This window comes from Beauveria bassiana, assembly GCF_000280675.1.
Source record: "Beauveria bassiana ARSEF 2860 unplaced genomic scaffold BBA_S00003, whole genome shotgun sequence".
In the NCBI taxonomy this organism is placed as follows: domain Eukaryota; kingdom Fungi; phylum Ascomycota; class Sordariomycetes; order Hypocreales; family Cordycipitaceae; genus Beauveria; species Beauveria bassiana.
In genome coordinates, this window is record NW_007930838.1 from 228,208 (window position 1) to 251,173 (window position 22,966).

Here is a 22,966-nt window from a genome sequence, read left to right on the forward strand (position 1 = left end):
GATAGCGCCAGTCGCACTGGAGCGGCGGGCGAGCTGGCAACTGCGAGCTGCTACCTGAACTCCAAGATCCTCCAAAGTACACGTGTGCGGGAGGCTTGCTATCACAACCCGCGCGCCGTCAAACAACAATTCATTTCGCGCATCAATCGACTCAGACACCAATTCGCCAGCTCGTACGTGTGCTTCGCTCGCTAGGAAAGACTCAGCGCCGTAACCCCCCTCCACCGACTCCTTGTCCTCGCTGCCCCTCATCGCCGCCCGAGCATCACAGCTATGGCGGTAAACCGCATTCGGGGCGCCTTTGCGCCGCCTCGAAAGGGAGAGACATTTGAGCTGCGGGCTGGCCTCGTGTCACAGTATGCGTATGAGCGCAAGGAGTCGATCCAAAAGACCATCATGGCCATGACGTTAGGCAAGGACGTCTCCGCCCTGTTCCCCGACGTGCTCAAGAATATCGCGACCGCCGACCTGGACCAGAAGAAGCTGGTCTACCTATATCTCATGTGAGTTATTTGGTGTAGTTGACGGCCAGATGGCAGTGCAAAATTGTGCAGATAGGTGCTTTACGGGTTCAGCTCTGACCGACATGCCAGGAACTATGCCAAATCGCATCCCGATCTCTGTATTCTCGCTGTCAACACGTTTGTACAAGACTCAGAAGATCCGAACCCGTTAGTCAGAGCTCTAGCCATCCGAACTATGGGCTGCATTCGGGTAGACAAAATGGTCGATTACATGGAAGAGCCGCTGCGCAAAACGTTACGAGACGAGTCGCCCTACGTTCGAAAGACGGCCGCCATCTGCGTTGCCAAGCTGTTTGACCTCAACCCGGCCATGTGCCTCGAAAATGGATTCTTGGAGATACTGCAGGAAATGATTGGCGACCCCAACCCCATGGTCGTGGCCAATTCGGTCCAGGCGCTCTCTGAGATTGCTGAGACGGCGCCTGAGACGCGAGCGCTCATCATCACACCGGCGACGCTGAAGAAACTGATGCTCGCTCTCAACGAGTGCACGGAATGGGGCCGCGTGACTATTCTGAGCACCTTGGCAGCGTACGCCGCCAACGACGTCAAGGAGTCGGAGCACATCTGTGAGAGAGTTGCGCCTCAGTTCCAGCATGTCAACCCCAGCGTCGTCCTCGCTGCGATCAAAGTCGTCTTCACGCATATGAGATCGATAAATCCCGAGCTCGTGGGCTCATACCTGAAGAAGATGGCCCCCCCTCTTGGTAAGCTTCGGCACCTGCTCCACCTGATGCGTCAACTGACATTGTTTAGTTACACTCGTTGCCTCGGCTCCCGAAGTACAATACGTTGCACTCAGAAACATCGATCTCTTGCTCCAGGCGAAGCCTGACATTCTCAGCAAAGAGCTTCGCGTCTTCTTCTGCAAATACAACGACCCTCCCTACGTCAAACTCCAAAAGCTCGAGATCATGGTCAGAATAGCAAACGAAAAGAACTACGAGCAGCTCCTTTCCGAGCTCAAGGAATACGCTCTAGAAGTTGATATGGACTTTGTCCGCAGAGCCGTCAAGGCTATCGGTCAGGTTGCCATCAAGATCGAGAATGCCAGCGCAAAGTGTGTGGAGGCTTTGGAGGACTTGATTTCCACGAAAGTCAACTACGTCGTGCAAGAAGTGGCGGTTGTCATCAAGGACATTCTGCGCAAATATCCTGGCTACGAAGGCGTCATCCCCACGCTTTGCAAGTACATTGACGAGCTGGATGAGCCGGAGGCTCGCGGATCCCTGATTTGGATCGTTGGAGAGTATGCCGAAAAGATTAACAATGCCGACGAGATTCTGCAGAGTTTTGTTGAGGGCTTCATGGAGGAATTTACTCAGGTATGACATGTGCACGCCGAGATGACAGAGTTTAAACTAACGCGAGACTAGACCCAATTGCAAATATTGACGGCCGTCGTTAAACTGTTTTTGAAGAAGCCCAGCAATAGCCAAAACCTGGTTCAAAAGGTGCTGCAAGCTGCCACTGTAGAAAACGACAACCCCGATATCCGCGACAGAGCGTACGTGTACTGGCGACTGCTCTCTGGCGACCTAGATGTTGCCAAGGTATGTGTATCGCCTGACGCCATGCATGGCCAGTGCTAACAAGGCGCAGAACATTATTCTCTCACAAAAGCCAACCATTACGACGACAATGACCAGCCTGCCGCCAGCTCTTCTGGAGCAGCTGTTGATGGAACTGTCCACACTGGCGTCCGTCTACCACAGGCCTCCCGAGTCATTTGTCGGCAAGGGCCGCTTCGGCGCCGACGAGATTCAGCGCGCTGCCATTCAAGAACAGCGCCAAAACGCCGCCGAGAACCCCATTGCTGCCTCTGTCGCCGCGGCTAACGGCACCGCGGGATCGCAGAGCAACATTGAGAATCTGCTAGACATTGACTTTGATGGTGCCGCACCTGCCTCGCGCGAACACGGTAGCGCATCTCAGACTCCCGACCGCGTGGCTAGCCCCGCGGCCGGCGCGGCCTCGGGTGGTATGGCGGACATGATGAGCATGTTTGACGCACCCCCGCCGGCCCAGAGCAGCAGCGCGGTCAGCCCGCCGGCGGCCAGTATCGGCAGCGGCATGAATGACCTGATGAGCGGATTTGAGGGCATGAGCTTTGGGGCACCGGCTAGTGAACCCCTGCCGGCGGCGATGCAGCTGCAGAATACGCAGGGTGGCCAGCCGCAACCGCAGCAGCAACAGTCCCAGGGAGCGAGTGATGATCTGTTGGGATTGCTGTAAATCCGAAGAGGGGGTTGAAAGTAGAAGGTGGTAAAAATGATGTGACAGAAGACTGCTGAGTCGACGTGCATTGCTAGATAGGAGTAGTCTATACGAGGCAGTTTCTTTGAAAAAGAAGAAAGATTAAAATTGTAATAGTCGCGGACTGATAGAGTCCCATGTATTAATTTTTTTTTCTGTGAGCCGGCTCTATAGTTTCAATTCGTAAGATCACTTTTCATCCAAAATCTATCCATTCCTTGAGGTATCATGTCAACATCATTGTCGTTATCCCACGCGCGACCAACAACCATGCCCCCCCGCCCTTCCTTGTCTCTGCGCGCAACCTCACTGCGCTGTGCCCTCGACCTGGCCCCCCACGGTGCCGTCTGTCGGCGGCGCCGCGGCCCCCCTCGTGAGCTCCCACTCCTCGGGGGTCTGGCACTTTGCCGTCCAAGCGTGGATGGCGGCAATCTCGTCCTTGAGAGCAGCGTTGACGAGGCGGTGGCGCTTGAGCGCGCCGAGGCCCCGAAACTGGGGCGACACAATGAGTGAGGTGAATGCCTGGCCGCAGCCGCCTGTGTCAAAGACCCCGGGTCAGCTTTTTGACAGTTCTCTGTCTGAAGAAGGGAGGCCTCTATGGGTGAACAGGCGGCAAAGGGCAAAGGGCCAAGGGGGGAGGTGAAGAGAGTTGGTTGTGTTGGTGGGGGTTTGAGAGACAACTACGCACCAGACATGTCGGCGACCTCGACGTGGACGGCAGCGAGGCGCTGAACAATGATTTCGCGCATGCTGGCGTCTGTTATTTGCGCCATGTTGTCGCCTTTTATGCGTTGTTAGCGCTGAGTTGTGTGTGTTCAACGGCTCAATAAAACAAAAAGGTAGAAAGACAAAAAAAATGATGCGATTGATTAGATGTTCGCCCGGCTCATTGGTAATAATACCGCCCGCCCGATTCTGTGCGCGTTTGGCGGTACAGTGTGGCAGCGCTGTAGTTTTGGCACGGTATGAGCTCATCCTTTTTTTTTCCCCTTCCCTACCTAGGTATCCTCGAGGTGGAGCTTGGGGGGAAACGGCTTAGCGTTTGACCTTGACTCCCAAGCTTGACTTCTAGCAACCTTTTTTATCTTGTTGTTCACCTTGATCCCCTGTTTCCATTGCATTTTTGGGGTGTTACAAAAGCAAGGCGTTGTGTTGTTGTTGTTGTTGAATTGTTCAAACAAATTACTTAGCTTGCTAGGCATGCGAGCTTTCCAAAGCGTACCACTGTCATCCATCTCGAGGCGCTTCACCACTGCTTGTCCAGGCGCCGCTGTACTTTACTCGACGCACATCATCATCACATCAACACGGCCATTGACTGCTCGTTGCCGCACAACTTTGAAACACCGGTCTTTTAGCTCCACAGCTACCAAAGCTTCCGATAAAATGGCTGCCGCTGGGACTGAAGGAGCATGGGGCGCGTGGCAGGTTGAGCCGGCCAAGTTTACCAAGCTCGTCGCGGACTCGATGAAAGCATTGTGAGTTTTGTGCTCGGTCAATACAGTAGCGTTTTATATCTATACAAGTTCTGACTGAGACTAGGTATCCTGAAGAAATCGCTGATCGCGCGTGGGACAATGTCGGCCTGCTCGTTGGCAACCACGAGCAAGAGTCGAGCCAGAAGCGGCCCACTGTGCTGGTCACGAATGACCTGACATACCAAGTCGCCATGGATGCCATCCGTCAGGGTGCCAGCGTCATTGTCAGCTACCGTGCGTATTCTCATTTCCCTTGTCCAATCCCATACTGATGGCTGCCCTAGACCCCTTCATCTTCTCCGGCCTCAAGTCCATCACCGACAAGGACCCCCAACAGTCCACCCTCATCAGTCTCATGCAAGCCGGCATCGCCGTGTACTGCCCTCACACGGCCGTCGACGCCGCGCCTGCTGGTCTCAACACGTGGCTCGCCGACGCTGTAGCCGGCCCGCACGCGACCACGCGCTCCGTCGCCATCCCGTGCAAGACAGCGCCCGAGAGCCACGCCGGCGCAGGCTACGGCACGCTCTCCACCTTTACCGACGGCAAGTCCGTCGCCGTCGCCGAGATCCTCAAGCGACTCGCTGGGAAACTCGGCGGCCTGCGACACGTCATGGTAGCGTCGCCTGTGGGCGCCGACGTGCGCACGACGCGGGTCCGCAGCTACGGCGTCTGCGCGGGCAGCGGATACGACGTGCTCAAGAGCGCCGACGTGGACCTGCTTCTCATGGGCGAGACGAGCCACCACTCGGCGCTGCGGGCGATCCAGCAGGGCAGGACGCTGGTGCAGGTGTTTCACAGCAATTCGGAGCGCAGCTACCTGCAGCAGGTGTTGAGGCCGGCGCTGCAGGAGAAGCTGCGGGCGGCTGTGCCCGAGGCGGCAGTGGTGCTGAGCGAGTACGACAAGGACCCGTTTACGATTGTTGAAGTTGCGGAGTTGTAGGGACGTGTACCACCGGTGTAGTAACTGATGTAGTAAAAAGCAAAGGTTGAATTCTCGAATAACATGCTTGCTCGTAAATGCTTCGCATCATGGTAAATGTTGTACACGTATGTAGGAAAAACTCTTATGCCTGATCTTCATGATGTCGAGTCTCGTCCGTCCTTGGACACCCGCCCCTCGCTGCTCGTCGGTGCTGCCACAGCCGCATCGCCCTCGTCAATGCACGCCTGGACCTCGTCGCCGCCAAAGCCCTTGTCGTGCCAGGTCTGGAGGAGCTGCCTCGGGCGCTCCCACTGCTTCCTGGCCTCGGCGAGCTTGCCCTCGGCGACGAGCCGGCGGAGGCGCTCCGGGGTGGCGAGGACCTGTACGGCGAGCTCGCGGGTGCGTTTGCGGCGCTGGGCGGCGGCGCGCTGCTTGCCTTGGTCCGAGTCGGGGGCGGGGATGGAAGCGCGCAGGGTTTCGCGAATCTCGGCGGCTTGGCTGTATATCTGAGCAATGGCCGGGTTGAGGGTCGAGGCCATGGGGTTGAGGGGGTCCATGTTGGATCGCATCTGTTGGACGGGGATTAGTATGCAAGCATTGGGAGAGGGGCATGGCGGCCCGAGGAGGATAGGGCGGTTGTTGTCTACCGTACCTTGCGAATCGTTTCCGTGGCGGCAATCAGCTTGCTGTAATTATCATACACAAGCGCCTTCTTCTCCGCGTCCAGCGCGCGCACCTCGCCAACGACGCGCGTATACAGCCGCAGCAGGTCCTCGAGGCTATTCTCAGCAACGACCTTGGCAACATACTCGTCCGTCGTGAAGCCGGGAATGTCCAGGTCGCTGACGGGCACCTCCGAATCGGGCAGCTCGACACCAATGCGCGGCGGCGGTGGCGAAGAAGCAGCGGCGGCAGCAGCAGCAGCGTTGCGTAGGTTGTAGTACTCGCGCAGGGCGGCGCGGTTTGCGCGCTTGGCGACGGGAAGAGGGCCGGGGCCGGGGCCGCTGCTGTTGACGGGCGAGGTGACGGAGGAACGCGCGGCGTCGAGGGAGGGTCTGGTGGATGAGGTCGGGGTTATGACGTTTGAGGGCACGCGACGGAGGGGCGCCGAGGGGTCTCTGGGACTGGCAATCGTAGACATGTTGACGGGGTGGTGGTTGTGTGGAGGGTGCTGCGCGGCCGCAAAGGGGGATGGATGCAAGGGGCGACGTGTGCACCGGTCGGTCGGGGGTATGGGAGTTGAAGAGACGTTTCAGCAAGCAGCAGATGCGAGTGGTTGGCGAAGCGTCGTGGCAGATGGTTTGTCGTCGTAATTTGTTGCAAGGGCAAGGTTGAAGATGTGTCTAGCTTTCCGTAGAGCAGGACGACGGCAGATGATGCGTCGCCGAATGGGTCGGTTGGTCGGGTAGTTGACAGCAAATCAGACAAAGGTGAAGGAGGCCGTAGTGTCAGCGTGGAGGAATAGGTAGTTGTTTCTAGAGGCTACAGCGCTTAATAGCGTGGGGAAAGTACCCCGGCAGCGGGGGGGCGGTAGTCACTAGGTAGCCCAACGATGAGAATACTCAATTACAGCTATTTATTTTTAACAAAAGTCTAGAAAAGAGTCCTTTCGCAAAATCAAGATAAGACCAATATCTACTGCCTAAATCACCTCGTCTATAATTTTACGAATTATCTATGTTTTCATCACTTTCTATTCTATATGCCTTTACCGTCTTGCACATATATGGGCGGGCGTCTAGTGAAAATGGGACAGGTTTTGGTCCTCTTGACCAGCAAGAGCTAGCTGTGAGTTGATAGACGCCAGTATCCATGTATGCATGATAATGTCCTGTACGTTATATATCATCTCTACAATCATCGCTTGAAGACTCTAAGCCAATATAGGCGTGGTGACAGTCTAGCTTAATACATGGAACGTCCTACTTCGACCTCGGTGGGTATGCGGGCAGCCTTGAGGCCGAGAATCAGGTCCGATTCTGCCACAAAGGCCATCTAGAGAACTCGAAACTTACGGAAGTGGACCTTCACGGTAATTAGGCTGTCCAACCTCGATTGGAAGGGCCATGATATATGCCCGCCTAGCAATCATTAGCCCAAACCAGCGTGAAAAAGCTGTCAGATGACTCACTGTCTCGAGGTACGCTGCAATATCGTCGTGTTCGGCGCCGTCCGGACAATCTCTTTTCCACAACTGTGCTAGAGATATCTTTGAGCGTGAGACATGTAAAGCAGTCTCCAGTCCGGAAACAAATTTCGTCAATAGGCTGAGATTGTGCTGGGTTTGGCGTCGGAAGATAGTCTGTCGGGTATAATATTTCGACGGCCGCCTATGTATGCACCTAAGTACAAGTGCATGTCGCTATGAAGTGAGTACCGGATCATTCGCGAGTTTCTATACCATACCGATATGAATTCAGTCCAGGCTCGATTGCACAGAGTGGTCTTCTGACCCGCGACATCGATGTTGTCTTTCACACTGAACCTTGCACCGGCAAGAGGACGATCCTTGGATGGCTTGTAGTAGCATCGCGAAGGCACAATGACCCGGCCGTTGTGTGCAGCGTACGCGGCGTTGACTGCGACTAGAGTGCCAAAATATTCGTATCGAGGACAGAAGTCCTCGTTAGATGAGTCACTCATCTTCCATCGTGAAGCGGCGAGGGCCTCAGCCCGATCATGAAACAGTCGTTGAAAATCATGATAGACTCGCCACGACTGCCATGTTATGCCCCTTGAAATGACATAGGGCCTGGGGACGACCGAGTTTGGCGCAAGTTCTTGCCGCCCTGGCAGGATCAGATTATTTTGACATTTCAAGAGCGAAGCCCCGCGAGAGTATCCGGGTCAAGGATGGTACATTCTTCAGAGAATCCATAGAAAACCATATTGGAGGCGAAATCAGGTTGATACACGTCATCTCGATTAAGTGTACTGGCCTGAAACTCGCGGAGCGCTGAGTTCTCAATAGGATCGTTGGGCCCAATGGTATAAACGAGCACCAGGATTGACCATTGTCGTTGTCGAAATCGGCACATTCAAGAAATTTCTAGCAAATATAAAGTCAGTGAATCTGACGGATTCAAACAATGGCAGTGTTCTATTCGAATAGCATGATATGACCATCTGATGAGGAGAGCTGGCTGCATAGGGCCAAATGGATCACCAGCAAAAGGAAGTTATTAACCTTCTGGCTCTCGGTTAAAAGATATTTGACATTGCCGACGGTGATTTCGAAATCGGTGCTTGCGTCACCGCGATCGGACAATGTCGACGGGAGATGGCAGGACATGGCAATGGTAGGAACCTGGGTGACGACTTTGACTTGCTGCTGGGCGTGAAATTTTATTTTTTTGGCGATTCTTTTGCGGCGGTGGTTGTTCACTAATGCGTACTTTTGTTAGCATGTAGCAAATAGTCAGGATGTAATGCCAGCTTACCGTGGTCGAGAAGAGTGCGTGTCGTCAAAGCACGCGAGAGGGGGCCTGTTGGTTCTAGGAGGGGAGGGGGAGGGGGAGGGGTAAGCAGGTACATGACAGATAATACAGCAGCGACAAGTTCGTGAGTCCCAGAGCCAGCCGACATAATACAGGCGGAAACGCGGAGACTGAGGAAGTTTCGTGCACCCAGCTCCAGCCTGCATGTGTAGCTTTTTGACAAAGAAGGGCTGGATGGTGTTGGTAAATTTTCACTTGCGCAACCGCAATCTTTCGTCCACTGCTACACCTGCTACAGGCCAGGCAATAAGCGGCTTACAAGAAGGATTTGGGTACTAGATCTGTCTTATTCTCTCGAGTCACCATATTAGAGGTTGTCGAGAAAAAGGCCCTTGCTCTCGGCGCTGAGCGCATGATAATTAATACCCTGCAGCAGACATTCGTTGAGGTTTGTCTGCTGCTCCATTTAGTGCTACGTCATCTATTTGCAAGGACCGTCATCTTCTACCTTGAAGTGGACACTTTGCTCGCCCGTTCCTGTAGTGCCATTAACAAGTAGAGATGCAGCGCTGCACTGGCGAGGGACAAGTCCGTTCTGAACTCGCCTAGAAGGCCTGCGACCCTTCTCTTCATCAGTGCACCTCGAGAAAAGCTTGATTTATTTGACCGCTTCCAGGTCCGCACTCTGTCGATCTTGCCAAGGAGAATGGATATCTTATGTTAGGCGGCCCCAGGCCCCCAGAGAGCTTGTGGATACGCACCGTCGATCAGCGCCCCAGGGCCCCCAGGACCCCCACCAAGATCTTACCAGTAATCATCTTTTAACTAGCGACTAGTTAAATACAAGGGCATTCCCGTTAAGCTTAAGAATTGGGGCGAGATCATGACTAGTTTACTGGCCATCTTTAAGAATTTGAATGATATTGACCGAAACAATGGTGTCGCAGCCGGGGCCGACGACAAGGGCCAATGTCGGATACCTATTCGACAATTGCTCCGTGCCCCATAATTTGGGTGCTAAATAAGATGGCACAATGGTGAGGAGGCGGGGAGGGTAAATTTTCTTCATTTATGTAATAGAGATTTATTTGACCATGGACATCTAGATACATCCTGAATGCCATTGCTACTGACGGGGGTCTCGGCCTGTCAAAGGTTCATCGGTCGATTCCTGTCCAGTCCCTGATAGATTGCCATACCAGTCAAAAAGAAGAATTGATTCTGTTCGTTGGGTCTATTTCCCGTGTAGTTTCTCGTGTAGTTGCCCGTGTATTCATTTGGCGGAGCGCGAGAATAGGTGCGAGGAGACGAGTACAACGGCAGGTCGAATGGCTCCTCTTGGTCGCTTGGTACAAATTGCCCTAAACCCAGTCAGCTTGCGTTGCTGTCTGCCAGAACAGGCACAAGTGCAAGGCGAGAAATGGCAAAAGAATGTTGCAACCATACTTTCGGTATCAGCCCTTGCGCGATGGGCGGCCAACGCGAGCTTCCTCCATTTGCAGCATTTCCAGAAGTGGATAACAGCAGGTACGACTACAGCGGGCAGACCAACAATGGCAATGATGGATTCTGTAGATAGAGGCATGATGATGCAATGCTCACTTACACAGCTCGTGTGTTGTGGTGGAGTGCGATGTAGCCAAGTAGGTGGCAATGACTTGAGGAGTGACGACGACTAGAAGAATACAAGCCAGCGGAAAATGATAGTTGTAATGGTCACTCTTGAAGATGAGAGAACAGGCGCTTATATAGAGCAGATGCAATCAAAAGAGACGGGTATCGAGCGTTTTTATTTATATACAAGAGCAGCCTTGGTGCAGGCGGTTTGGTGGCAGTGCAGGATGTCGACCCAGACTTAGCCTGAATTTTTAGAGCTCAGACTAGCTAGACCTGCTTAGGATGGAGAAAAAAAAAAAAAAACTAGCTAATCAGAGCAAGATAATCCGTAACTCAGCCGAAAATGAGCCACGTACATACGGAGGAAGAAACAAAAAGTGCTGGCCCACAGTGATTAAACGCCATCAACCTAAATAAGAAAGATCATACATACATTGATACACCAGGGATGCATCCCTACCAGCTACGGTCAAATGCTAGTTATGATGATCATGCTGGTGAACGTTTAAGACAACGTACTCACACCCCTGTCGAAGGCGTCAGGATCGAGTTTAACAGGGGTCAAATCCCTATGGGCCATGACTTCTTGTTTCTTCCTCCGTACATAAAACTACATCTTTACTGCAGAAACACGATCATAAGCGTAAGTATTTATTAGAGAATACATGTCTAAAGGCCCCCTGAGATCAGTTCCTTAGGTACAGATTTTTTTATCCCGCGTACGTTCTTTTTCAGGTCTAAAGCGCTCTTCTTTGCGGTTATTTGTCCTATGTATGTGCTTTGTACTGTGTTTATGGCCATGTATCCGTACCTAAACAAATGATGAGCAGTAATAATCAGGACGCTTGGACGCCAACTGCATTGCCCTCGTGCGGCTGCGTTTGCCGCGCCGATCACTACAAGCCAAGCCGTATTGGCACACCCCCCAAATTGCAACCCCCCGACATCACTCAATACAAGTAAGTGAAAGGGTCGATCGACACGCATTTTCGTGCGGACCAGCACAGGGACCCAGGGCGATTTCAGATTTTTCTGAAATTTGAAATCCCTGTACGTCGTCGGCTCGTAGTGACCTACCTTATGTAATCCCCCGACTTTTCATGTTGCTGGGATGCAAGACTGCGGGTGCCGGTGACTAAATACAGGCACACAGCAGCAGTAGCCAAGACGCCAACAGAGCCTGTATCATTACACGAGCCTGGTGCCTGATGTTGATGGGTGTTTTTTTTTTGAAAGACGTATAGCAACACCACTCACTCGTAACCCTTCAGGAACGCCAATACTCACTCAAGGACCGCCACTCACTCAAGGTACGCCGCTCACTCAAGGAACGCCAACTCACTCACCAACACCCATTTGCGCACAAAACGCCATTCGCTCAGGAACGCCACACATTTCTACATCAACCACTGCCTGCTCCATGTGATGCCATCTGCAGTGCCTCAATCCTTGGTCCGGAGTGTTGGCATTGAGAGAAAAAAAAAAGAAGAAGAAGAAAAGCCGGAAAGTAAAAGTCAAAAAAACAGTAGATCGAAATGGTAGTTGCAAAGAATTAAGCTCATCTCCCGGGGGTGACACAGCTCTCTTTGATACCCAGCTCCGGGATGTCGGAAAGTTGATGAGCCATGCATGCTTACAAGCATTGAGCCTCAAGAGAAGCTGTCCGCATTCAATATATAAAGTCTCCATCTTCACCCACAGTATCACTCCCTATCTGTGGCCACTGTCGCATCGACTAACAAGAAAACGCGCCCCTGTGTGGAGTCGCTAGGGCGAGTCGTCTCAACACCCCTATATAATAAGGCTCGAGTCGGTGGTTAGCACACGTTGTTTTCCATGCACCTTTGCAAACATGGACATGCAAAACACTTTGGTTGCAGACTACAGGAACAAGCCCGTCCGAAGATCTAATCTGGATTCGAAACACGAGCGCGCGAGAAGGCAACATCATCAAGCACCCTTCCCCAGCACTCGGTTGGTCGGCAACCTGGGGCTCGGGTAGCCCTAATTAATTATAGCAAGTACAGCAATTAACTAGTTGATAATGACACCATGCCCCAGGCCAGGGCCCAGCAACCCAGCTAGTTTATGAACTTATGACGGCACGTATGGGTATTCGGCACAGCCTTGTTATTATTGCGGATTACTGCGCCCTGATTTGGCAACAAGTGGTAACGCGGCCTCTCTGCAGGGAAAGGTGACAATGGGATTACGTGACCCCCTGACCCGGATGGCAAAAAAAAAAATATAAACACAGACACAAAAGACTAAAGTCGTTTCATCTCTTTTGCACTGCAGCGTACCTTGCAAATCCAGCTTTCACACTCATTCGACGATAATATCCACCATATATTTCATTGCTAGACGCTAAACCGGGCCGAGAGCCGAAGCCAGCTTTGCGCGCCACAATGCTCAGACTCGCTGTCATGACCGCTGGAGCAGTCTCTCTTGCGACAATGATGGTTTTGCTCATGATGCTCTTTATTCCCTCAATAATTTGGTACGTTTGCCAAGGCAAATTGTTTTCACTCCACCACAATACAGAGTGCAAAAAAAAGGTCAACATTAACACGCTAATAAGAGGAAACAAACGTCGCCAAGAATCAATTCGCTGCCCAAATTCTCCAACAGTGCTGACGCACAGCCGGCCAACCAAAACACAATCTCAACAAGTAGAAAAGCCTACTCGGAGGGAGTCTTGTAACAATAGTCGATATGACCAGAGGCCGGATTTCCCCAATATTTGGCTATTTCGTTATTATTAATTAGCCAAGTTTGAATACCAGCAGATTTAGCTGCTCAAGGAGTTGACGTGTTACTCACGGAATGCCACGGCCGCTGATGAAGCTCCGAGCACGGCAAAAGACAGAATAAAAACCATGACCGATGTCCCGCCGTCCAGTGCCGCCGAGATGAGGTAGTTGTACTTGACAAAGATGTTGGGGTACTTGCGGCGCACATACCACTGCGCAAAGAAGCCTGCCATGAAGAACGTCATGACGGACGAGTTGATGCCCAGGTTGAGGTAGCACATGTAAAACATGATGACGGGCGTGTTAATCATATCGAGGCCCAGACGCGGCCACTTGCGGTGTGCGAGCCAGAAAGGTATCGGCACCGCGAACCCGATAAACATGGACAGCGGCACCCACTGATACTTGCTACCGACACTAAAGAGCTCGTGCGGGAAGCCGCCAAAGGTGACGGCCTGCGCGTTGAACTGCTGCGTGACGGCGCCGGACCAGATGTTGGTGCCCTGGACGCTGCGAAGGATGTCGGCCTGGTTGTCAATGATGCTGTCCGCCATGACGTAGTTGAGGCCCGCGCCGACAACGGTGCCCAGCATCTGCATGGAAAAGGTAATGCGCGGCGCCAGGTGCCCGTACTGCGCGAGCTTGAGGTCCTTGGCCAGCAGCACACCCTGCAGGAGAGAATTGTAGCTGTACAGCGAAAAATACATGTTGGCCATGGGAAATCCGGGGCGCATGTAGCCGCCAATCATCTGAATAATGGACTGGATCGTGAAACTGACGCCCGTGATGCCCTGCATGGACCCAAAGATGAGAAGGTGGCAGTAGCCGACCAGACAGGCGACGAGAAACCCCCACCAGGGCAGAGTGCTCTTGCTCGTGTAGATGACGACGAGGGCCACGGTAGCGGAGAGGACAAACACAATACCATACCACCAATCGGGACATTCCTTGTATTCTTGAATCAAAAGGTAGTGCGGATCGTAATGCGCCTCGGATTCGCTCCCACTGCTTGCTTGGGCACTAGCAGGCTGGGTCTGAGATGAAGGGCGCAGGCGACCTTGTGCCGATTTGAAGCGGGCAAGGATGCGGTTTGGATTCAAAAACTGGAATGCGGCTTTGATCTCGGTTGGATACCAAATGATCAGATGCGTGATTGCGGCGGCAATACACATGTTGGTCAACAAAATGTTGAGGACGTTGGAGGAGGCAAAGTTGGGCAAGCCGAGCTCTTTTACCGCCTCCATCTTGATCTTGCCGTCTAGTCCAATGGCAGCTGTCTGATTCCATTCCACCGGGCTACCGGCCGTCGACTCGTCCGAAAAGATGAGTTGCGACAGAAAAGGAAACTTCTTGGCATCCCAAATGTTGCTGTAGTAGACGCCGCAAAAAAGGATGATGCAGCCAGTGATGCCGATGCCCTGGCTGATGAGACTGCTCAAGGGGAAAAACAAGGGCGATGTGCCACCGGAGATGTACTGCCAGTCGAAGCAAAGAGAAAAGAGGCCCAGGCCTTCGTTGCCCTCGGCACCACCAAAGACGTTGGTAAAGGTAGGGCTCTTCCTGTTGATCAGGCAAAAGATGCTGACGCCCGTCAGCAGAGGGCAAATCCACTGCGGGATAATCTCCCAGAAAAAGATGCCCATGAATACGTAGAGAAATACGCGAAACGGCTTGCGATTGCTCGGCGCGCGCGAATGCAGACGCTCCAACATGGTGTTGATGGGCAGGTTGGACGGCCAGAGCATGGCGGCCGGGTACACCATGGTCTTGCGCATCAGCCCGGCCATGCCGTACCCGAGGCACTGCGAGGACATGAGCATAAAAAACGTCAGCGCGCCATGAACGCGTCGGTTGTAGTACAGGCGCTCGGCGGCGATGATTTCCAGCCCAAGCGCCGACGTGCTGGCGGCGTTGGCCATGACGGTGATGGCCAGGTGCTCCTTGACGTTGAAGGGGCCCGGATTCAGCAGGCGGCCGAGTGCACCCCGGCGCGGGATCAGCCGCGCCATGCCCTCACCGAGCAGGAAGGCGACAACGGCGATGAAGACGGCGGGGATGGCCACGGGCTGCGGCTTGAAGAAGAAGATGCCCGAGAGGACACCGCCAAAGACGGAAAGGCCGAGACCTGAAACCACGTTGGTCGTTGTGGACACGAATCAAGAGTTTGAAAATGACTTACCAATTAGCATAGAGCGAAAGGTAATTGCGGACAAGGTAGTATCATCTTGAAGGTGAATCGTGTGCGTAAGAACGTCAAACGTCGTGGCCGGCTTGGACAGCTTGGGCTCATCTTCAGCATCATCCAAATGCTCAACAGTCGCGGGTTCAATGCGGTCCGTCTTTTCACTGTGATATCGGTCTGCCGCTATAGGCACTGGGCCCTCGTCTTGCGCTCGAGCCGCCATTCTTTTCTCTGTCCAAACAAAGAACGCTGGCGAAGAAAAGCTGGCCGGAGCAGCAACTCTTTGCCCTTTTTATCTATTTTGGAGTCGCAAATCAAACCCGATTGAGACAACGTTTTACCCCGCATTCGATATTACTCCGTGCGGGCGCATCATGCCGTTCTTCGCTGCCACCCCCCAAGAAGTCGCGGTAGGATGTGATTGGGGACCGTGGCTTCAGCCCTGCGACCTGAATGAAGGGCTGTGGTCTAGAGCAAGCCACACTATAAGATTGATGGAGCATTTCGGGGCGCCGTTTGCTTCTGGAAAAAGAACAGGAGCTCCATTTCGACATGCAATTGGGTCCATCTTGAGATGCAATCCAGAACATGGACTCGAGTTTCTTATTTTCCGGAGCCTGGTGGATGGATGTCTTGTTAGATCTGGGGCACTTGGACGCGGGGAGCCTCAAGCCCGACTCTTCAGCTAGCCCTCCTCGACTGCATATTAATAGCTTTCAGCTCATCAATAATCACAGTGCATACATCAGGCTGCGAAAAAGGCTTGGCAATTCCTTCCCCGACTTGCCCGTCAACTGTCGACCCGCGGATGAAGCAGTGCCAAGAACATGCCTCGGCAAACCGGCTTGGTCACCTGGATCTGCGCTCTCTCAGACCGTCTGACATTGATAAAGAAAAGATGTGACAGTACTCCGTACCTGGGTGTTACTCGGATAATACTCCCCGCGGTCGCTAATTACCAATAGGCAGGAACGACCCTCTTCACGCGTTTGTCAGCGTTTTCTTCAAACAGCTAGCTGCAGCCTTGATCAGCAGACTATTTAGAAGCTAGGAACCTCAGTATGGGAAACGTTCATCGAATTGTCTCAGGTTCTCAAATATGGGCATCTGCATCGCGGCCATCGCACCGCGCTCTCGCCTATCAGCAATGCCAGCCATATCGATGGGATAGCCAAGACTGATGAATCATGGACGGGTACGGAAAGGATATGTAGACGCGCAATCGACGAGACAGCTCTGAGGCTAGCACTGAACCTCTTTTCCGCGCAGAGCGAAAGTCGGTGATGGAAAGTGTCGCGACATTAAATTGGTCGCTGTGCGGCGCTCATCAAGCATGGACCAGGTAATGTTGACAATCTCATGATTCAACACAGCACTCAATTGCAGGAGAAGCTACCAGTTGTCAGCCACCAACAATTCATATTCAGTGATTGGCTGAACGCCCCCAACAGTTGCGCAGTTACGTGGTCCTGGAAGCCCCAGCCCCTACGAGCCCACGATGGCTTGTGTGGCCCTCACCACGCGACTTGCGTCGGAATTCAACATGGACAATACTGCAACGCCGAAACCTGGAGACGCCGCCAATCGGAGTGAGTATCTGGATACATCTACGCCGGCCTTCTTCGAAACCCGGCCCCTGACAATCCTGGCGTTGCAGGCCCAAGTGCGCCCGCAGCGTGTGCAAGTCGCTGGGGTCACAATCAATAATTTAGTTACGGCCGACGGCACATTTGGCAACCAGCATGCCGATCGCAAGTACGCGGAAACTGGAGAGATTACAAAAGCAGCTGCCCAACCGGACGAGGACCGAGTTCTGCAGTCAGAGCGACAGCTGACCAGTAAGGCGAACGGGAAGGGAGTGGGGGATCAAGCCACAATGCGGAGGAATAAGACTCTATCAGTAGAAAGTTTGTCCCAAAAAACACTGCTGTCATGATCATTTTCTTCTCTCGTTCATGTCTCTCATTAGACAGTAATTACTGTAGGAGGATGTACTGCGACCTTGTCAGCGAAGCGACAGCAACACCGTGGATTAGTAGACGATTGTCATGCTACATACTTGGGAAAATTCCTGGAACCGTCCCATTAATATACATTTTGTTTGTCAAACAATTCTTCGCCATTAAATAGTACGAGAGCCTGAACCGGATGTGGTGCTTATACAGAGCCAACTGGAGCATCATGTAACCATCTTCTCCACTGCAAAAAACGTTTATCGACCTGCAATACGGCACGCGTTTCCCCCCAACGTCTTTGCACGGCACGGCATCAATTCAACTGCAGAGGCTGGGAATCAAACAAAAGTTTCTACTCAATTCCGACGTGTTCCTCCAACATGGACCTCGTCAGCCAGCTGCGAACCTCCCTCGCCGCTCAATCCCTTCCACCCGCGTCCACCAGCTTCCTCACCACCCTCATCTCAGCGCGCACGCCGCCCCCGCCCCCGGCCTCGCTGCTCGCCACGGCCAAGGCGCGCCTCCTAGCCTGCGACCTAACCCAGAGCACTGGCGGCATTCTCGACGCCGACGCCATGGCCGCCCTTCCCGCCGACGTGGGCAGCGCGCGCGCCGAGAAGCGCACGCTGCCGCGCGACGTCCACGTGCAGGTGCTCGACGTGGAGAATCTGAGCCTGTCGCGCTGGGAGCAGGTCGAGGAGCTGGAGTCGGTGGAGCGCGGGGAGCGGAGGCAGGGCCGCGAGGTGATTCGCGTCACGGCTGAGGAAGGGGAGGAGGAGGAGGGAGATGGCAGCAGCAGAGCCACGGGGACGCAGGGTAGGGGAGCAGGTGGCGCACAGCAAGTGACGGCGGCAAAGAATGCGGTGCATAGGCTGGTGCTGCAGGACTGCAAGGGACAGTCGGTGTACGCGGTCGAGATGAAGCGCATGGACAGGATCGGGATAGGCAAGACGAGTATCGGTGAAAAGATGCTGCTGAGGGCGGGCTCCGTGGTGGCTAGGGGCTCGGTGCTGCTGACGCCGGACAAGACGGTGTTTCTGGGAGGCAAGGTTGAGAGTTGGCACGAGGCGTGGACGAGTGGGAGACTGGCGAGGTTAAAGGCTGCGGTGGGAGCGGACAGGCCACAATGAAGCTACACATGGGGTTGTTTATTTTTGGCACGGCGTTGATCATCAAAGCATTTGATACCCAAAGGGCAAGCCCAAAAAAGAATACTGGGCTACTTGTACAAAAGTTCATTTCATCGTATATCTACCATCTCTATGGGTTTCCATAACATTGTAGCAGTGTAGCAGTTCTTCCTTCACGTCAACGCCTGTACGTATGCATATGCTTCTAAATCCCCTCCGTCGCCATCTTCAACGACGACCATCCCACCGTCTCCCACGGCGCGAGAAACGCTGCTTTCTGCGAATCCGCAACTGCGCCGGTACCACCATACGACTCTGCCAGGTCCATCGCGTCCAGCTGTCCACGCGGCGGGATGCCTCTCTGCGCAACCTTGAGCGACGTCTGCGCAGCGTACCCGTCGCCCGCAGAAGCCGCCAGCGCCGACCACCCGTGCGGGAGATGCGGGTGCAGCATAATGTCCGTCTGCATCTGCGCCAGGGCCTCGTCGGCCGTCTTTCCCTCGGCCAGCGCGGCAATGGCGCGCAGCACCTCGCCAATCTGCGCCTGCTCCTTGGTCGTAACCTTGTCCTTTGTGCGCAGACCCTGCAGTTCCTCCACGACAGCCTCCAGACTGCCATCGTCCTCGTCGAGCAAACCAATCACACCCAGTAGCAGCACGCTCTGCACGTGTTCTGGGTGCGCTTCAATGACTTCAAACAGCAACGACCGCGCCTTTTCTTTGGAGTCCTCTTTGCCTTGAGCCCACAAGACCTGTGACAACAGGCAGGTCGCGTCAGGGTTATTGTCAGACTCTTGTAGAGCGGCCTCGAAACACTTCTCCGCCTCGTTAAAATTTTTCTCGTAAAACTGTGCAAGTCCGACTGTCAGGTGCGCCGAGAGACGCGCCTTTTTGCGTTGGTCGCTGGTCAATTCGCTGTCCTGCTCATCGCTGCTCAGGCCGAGCGCCATCTCGCCGCATTCGATAGCCTGCTCATACGATTTGGACGCAAGGTAAGCACGAGCTAGGTCGATGCGTGCGAGTGTGAATCTTGCCAGGCTCAGAGGAGATTCCGTCTGCTCATAGTCCGCTTCTATGCTGGAGCAAATATTTTCGAGAATCTCCACGGCGCGGGTGTGATCGCGAGTACGTTCCAAGAACAAGCTAGCGAGGTGGCCAAAGACAAAGTCTTGCGGCCGCATGCTCTGCACTTGATTCAGTGCAAAAACAGGCTGCAAGAGGGAAGCGATGGTAGTATTCGTTGGGCCGACGAGGATATGGTCAAAGATGGACGAAGAGTACTGCTGACGGACTGATAAAGATGACGCCTCGGAAATGTCCATCGCGTGCGTAAATAGGCCGCGGGCTTCCTTGGCATCTCCATACAAGAGGGCGACAAAAGCCTGACCAAGCCATGCATGCGCATAATCAGGATCAGTAGACTGTGCTCTGGTGAAAGCTTCATTGGCTACCTTGATGTCGCCAGACAAGAGAGCGAGCGCGCCAAGATTAGTCCATCCCACAGGACTGCGTTCGTCGATGTGGATGCTTCGCACAAACGAGTGTTGCGAGACGGACCCGTTGACTTCGCTCGTCACAACACCCAGTGCGTTCCAAAAGTCGGCATTACCAGCTTCGAGCTCGATGGCTCGTTTGAAGCATCTAATGGCCGCCTTGAGGTAGTTGCTAGCTTTCTTGCGCAACTGAGAGGGCAAGCAGGAGTGCGCCCTAAATTCAGCCCAACCAAGGTTGAACATGGCAACGGCTTGGGCGTGTATGTCTTTTGATACAGCATGAACGGCGACCTTGTGGCACAAAATTGTAGCTTGAATGCATCTTGTCAGCTCGACCCCAGGTTGCTCATCCTCAGGATAAATTCCCTTTGCAGAGATCACATCCGTGCTGACTTTATCAACATCGGCGCTGACGTCAAAAGCCTCTTTGGGGGCCTTGGCAATTATAGCACGAATGTCGTCCAAGGGCAAGTCGGAAATGCGACTTTGGACAGAAGAGAACACTGAACAAGCGTCGCCAACAGTTTTCCAATAGTTGAAAGTCGCCAGAACATTCTCTTCCGCCGTCGTAGCAAATTTGACTGTTTCTGTCGCAAATTCGATGGCTTTACCGAATTGCCCTTTTTCGACACTAATAAGTGCATTATCCACCATAGTTTGCATCAGTGCGATAATGACTCCCTCCTCACCAGGATGAGTCTTCATCACGGATTGATACAATTCAACAGCCTCGTCATACTCTCCGAGCTCACGCTTGATGTTACCGAGCATGAACTTGGTGAACCAGGCATCAGTCGTCATGTCCTTTTCTGACTGCTCCTCTAACTTTTGAGCGTTCATTATTGCTTTGGTAGCTGCAACGTATCTTCCAGAATTGTGATAACTCTCACCGAGACCGACCCAGCAATGGTAGTCATCTGGCGCGAGCCGCAGTGCTGACTGGAATGACACAATGGCTTTGTGATATTCGTGCTTGTTCAATTCAGCGACTCCAAGAGCTGCAAAGGGCCAGCTGATGCCTTTTCGCTTGGATCCAGGAGGTGGCTTCACTTTGCCAGAGTTTACCACACGTTGCGCCACCAGCTCAACTCTATCCCAATCGCCATCGTCCGCAAACGATCGGGAAAGGCGCTCAGCGGAAATGACCTCTGCGGAAGACAGCTCGAGAGCTTTTTGGAAGCAACGACGCGCACGTTTCTTGTCCTTGACATAGTCGTTGTAAAAGATGCCGAGCATAGTGTAGCAAGGTGCATGGTCAAGGTTATTGTTTAGGGCTGCAAGCCAGTAGGCGTATGGGCTTTCTCCCTTGCGCTGCTTTCTAGCTTGCCGAGATGCGTCAAGATTCCACAAGCAGTAGCCCAAGCGATACTGCGCATCCGCGAGGAGTTCCTTATTTGGTTCCTTGACATCCAAGGCCTTCAGACAATCCCGCAACCCGTCGGCGGCAAGCTGATAGTCGCCTTTGAGCGCTTTCACCCACGCAGCCTCTGACTTAACTCTGATATTTGTGGCATCTTTCTGCAAGGCTCGCTCGAGGAAGTCGATGGCTTGGTCATATTCTTCCTCCTCCTCGTAGATGAGACCCACGCCTATCATTGCACGGGTGGTCGTGGCGTCATGGCTCAAAACCTTCTCAAATAGTCCCTTTGCCTCAGCGTGGTGGCGCGGTGATTGGTAGTAGACAAGCGATGTACCTAGGCACAGGGAGTAGGCATCCGTCGTTTTCGTAAAGTCAAAGGCGCTTAGAGCTTGCTCCTTGGCAATGTACCGGTGCGCTTTTCGCATGTATTCGACTGTGCTCTCATATTCTTCATAATGAAGGAAAAATTCGCCAACAAGCCGGTACGCCAACGAAGACTCCGTGCCAGCAATACCTTCTGTAATCATTATGATGCGATCCTCGTCACTGAGCGGGATAACTGAAGTGGGGACACCACCTTCGTCATCGTCGTCGCTGTCGTCTGTCAGTTCATCAGCAGAAGGTCTTGATGGTGCAGCAGCGGCTGGAAATGGTGATATAGGTGAAGTCATGAAAGCTGTGATGACCTTGTAAAGATCGCTTTCTGGAAAATGAGAGCAATAGGCGTGTAATAATTCGGCGCTCCAGTCACGTATCTCCTTGTGATCCTGCCAGTTGATGGCGATATCCCACGCAAGCCGAAAAGGGTGTTTGATCACGACCATGTCGTTGGCAAGGCCAATCACCTTGGCGAGTTCTGCAGCCTTTTGTTCACCTGCTGGGAGGGCCAGCAGGCGATCATAGCAGTAATGGATGAGCTTCTCCTCGTACGTGCGTCTCAATTCGTCGTCGGAAGTCCAATTGATGAGCTGCTGGTACACACTTTCCAATTTGCTTTGTGCGTAAACTTCATTCTTCACCTCGAGCGTGACTTCATTTAGTCTCGCACCAAGGCGAGTTCTTCGCTCTCCAATGAGTGTATTTATGCGCTTCTTTTCAAAGTCTTCGAGAATGACGGCGATGGTTTCGTAGGTCTTGGCCGGTGCAGGGAATCGACCTTCAAGAATAGAATAAAGAGGACTCTCAGGGAGCCTGATCCATAGAGCATCGGCGTACTGTAGACGATCCCCTCTAACGCGCGCAAAGTCAACATATTTATCTGCAACATCCTGAGCTTTATAAGCATCATCGGCCTTGTAGAAGATATGAGAGAGGTTGACGACGGCACGCTGATAGTCTCCCAGCTTTTGCGGCCCCTGCTTCTCATAGAGCTTGATCAGACCTTGCCAGGCTTGACCGTCCTCGGGACGCAAGCTTGCAGCTGTGTTGTAGACCTTTTCTGCATCTTCTATTCTGCCTTTTTTATCCAAGGCAAACGCTAGGAAGATATTTCTGCCGAGACTGTCAGTGACGTGGTGGTGTCAAGAATGTCCGGCGGCCACACATACGCTAGATAGTTCTTGTGATCCTTTTTCAGTAAGTCTTGAGATTTTGTAATGGCGTCATCAAAGTTTTGGGATTTGATTGCATCATTGATCGCTTTCAAAGCCGCTTTAGAGCCTGACATGGTGTTGTATATTGCGTTTCGTAGGCCAGTCAAGCACCTTGTTTGCCATGCCCAAGTGTGGGGGTTGTCGTGGGGTCAGTTTTACGCGTTAGCAACACGCAGATGGTTGGTAATTTATCCGAGTCGAGTCCTTCGATCTGGCTGCAGTACAATGTTGTTTTTTGTTTTTTTAAACAAGTGGGAGATGACGG

At 53.1% G+C, this 22,966-nt stretch overlaps 8 protein-coding genes across 8 annotated transcripts; 3 read left to right on the forward strand and 5 right to left on the reverse strand.

Annotated features, from left to right (window-relative positions):
* Positions 1-273: 273 nt before the first annotated feature.
* On the forward strand, positions 274-2,759 carry BBA_01309 (AP-1 complex subunit beta-1; the record flags this gene model as incomplete). Its single annotated transcript, XM_008596406.1, has 5 exons — positions 274-503; positions 594-1,231; positions 1,281-1,849; positions 1,901-2,077; positions 2,127-2,759. The coding sequence occupies 5 exons, from the start codon at positions 274-276 to the stop codon at positions 2,757-2,759; spliced, it is 2,247 nt and encodes a 748-aa protein (XP_008594628.1).
* Positions 2,760-3,086: 327 nt separating this feature from the next.
* BBA_01310 (BolA domain-containing protein) lies at positions 3,087-3,553 on the reverse strand (the record flags this gene model as incomplete). Its single annotated transcript, XM_008596407.1, has 2 exons — positions 3,087-3,316; positions 3,469-3,553. 2 exons carry the CDS (start codon positions 3,551-3,553, stop codon positions 3,087-3,089), a joined length of 315 nt encoding a protein of 104 aa, XP_008594629.1.
* Positions 3,554-4,166: 613 nt separating this feature from the next.
* BBA_01311 (NGG1 interacting factor Nif3) lies at positions 4,167-5,201 on the forward strand (the record flags this gene model as incomplete). The annotated part of the gene is made up of 3 exons (XM_008596408.1): positions 4,167-4,258; positions 4,323-4,492; positions 4,543-5,201. The coding sequence occupies 3 exons, from the start codon at positions 4,167-4,169 to the stop codon at positions 5,199-5,201; spliced, it is 921 nt and encodes a 306-aa protein (XP_008594630.1).
* A 137-nt stretch (positions 5,202-5,338) lies between these two features.
* On the reverse strand, positions 5,339-6,324 carry BBA_01312 (uncharacterized protein; the record flags this gene model as incomplete). Its single annotated transcript, XM_008596409.1, has 2 exons — positions 5,339-5,752; positions 5,836-6,324. The coding sequence occupies 2 exons, from the start codon at positions 6,322-6,324 to the stop codon at positions 5,339-5,341; spliced, it is 903 nt and encodes a 300-aa protein (XP_008594631.1).
* A 1,189-nt stretch (positions 6,325-7,513) lies between these two features.
* On the reverse strand, positions 7,514-8,717 carry BBA_01313 (amidase-like protein; the record flags this gene model as incomplete). Its single annotated transcript, XM_008596410.1, has 6 exons — positions 7,514-7,525; positions 7,590-7,972; positions 8,044-8,139; positions 8,196-8,232; positions 8,350-8,567; positions 8,624-8,717. 6 exons carry the CDS (start codon positions 8,715-8,717, stop codon positions 7,514-7,516), a joined length of 840 nt encoding a protein of 279 aa, XP_008594632.1.
* Positions 8,718-12,919: 4,202 nt separating this feature from the next.
* On the reverse strand, positions 12,920-15,395 carry BBA_01314 (peptide transporter MTD1; the record flags this gene model as incomplete). Its single annotated transcript, XM_008596411.1, has 3 exons — positions 12,920-12,984; positions 13,061-15,115; positions 15,170-15,395. The coding sequence occupies 3 exons, from the start codon at positions 15,393-15,395 to the stop codon at positions 12,920-12,922; spliced, it is 2,346 nt and encodes a 781-aa protein (XP_008594633.1).
* Positions 15,396-17,507: 2,112 nt separating this feature from the next.
* BBA_01315 (RecQ mediated genome instability protein Rmi1) lies at positions 17,508-18,257 on the forward strand (the record flags this gene model as incomplete). The annotated part of the gene is made up of 1 exon (XM_008596412.1): positions 17,508-18,257. One exon carries the CDS (start codon positions 17,508-17,510, stop codon positions 18,255-18,257), a length of 750 nt encoding a protein of 249 aa, XP_008594634.1.
* Positions 18,258-18,462: 205 nt separating this feature from the next.
* On the reverse strand, positions 18,463-22,775 carry BBA_01316 (tetratricopeptide-like protein; the record flags this gene model as incomplete). The annotated part of the gene is made up of 2 exons (XM_008596413.1): positions 18,463-22,600; positions 22,657-22,775. The coding sequence occupies 2 exons, from the start codon at positions 22,773-22,775 to the stop codon at positions 18,463-18,465; spliced, it is 4,257 nt and encodes a 1,418-aa protein (XP_008594635.1).
* Positions 22,776-22,966: the final 191 nt, after the last annotated feature.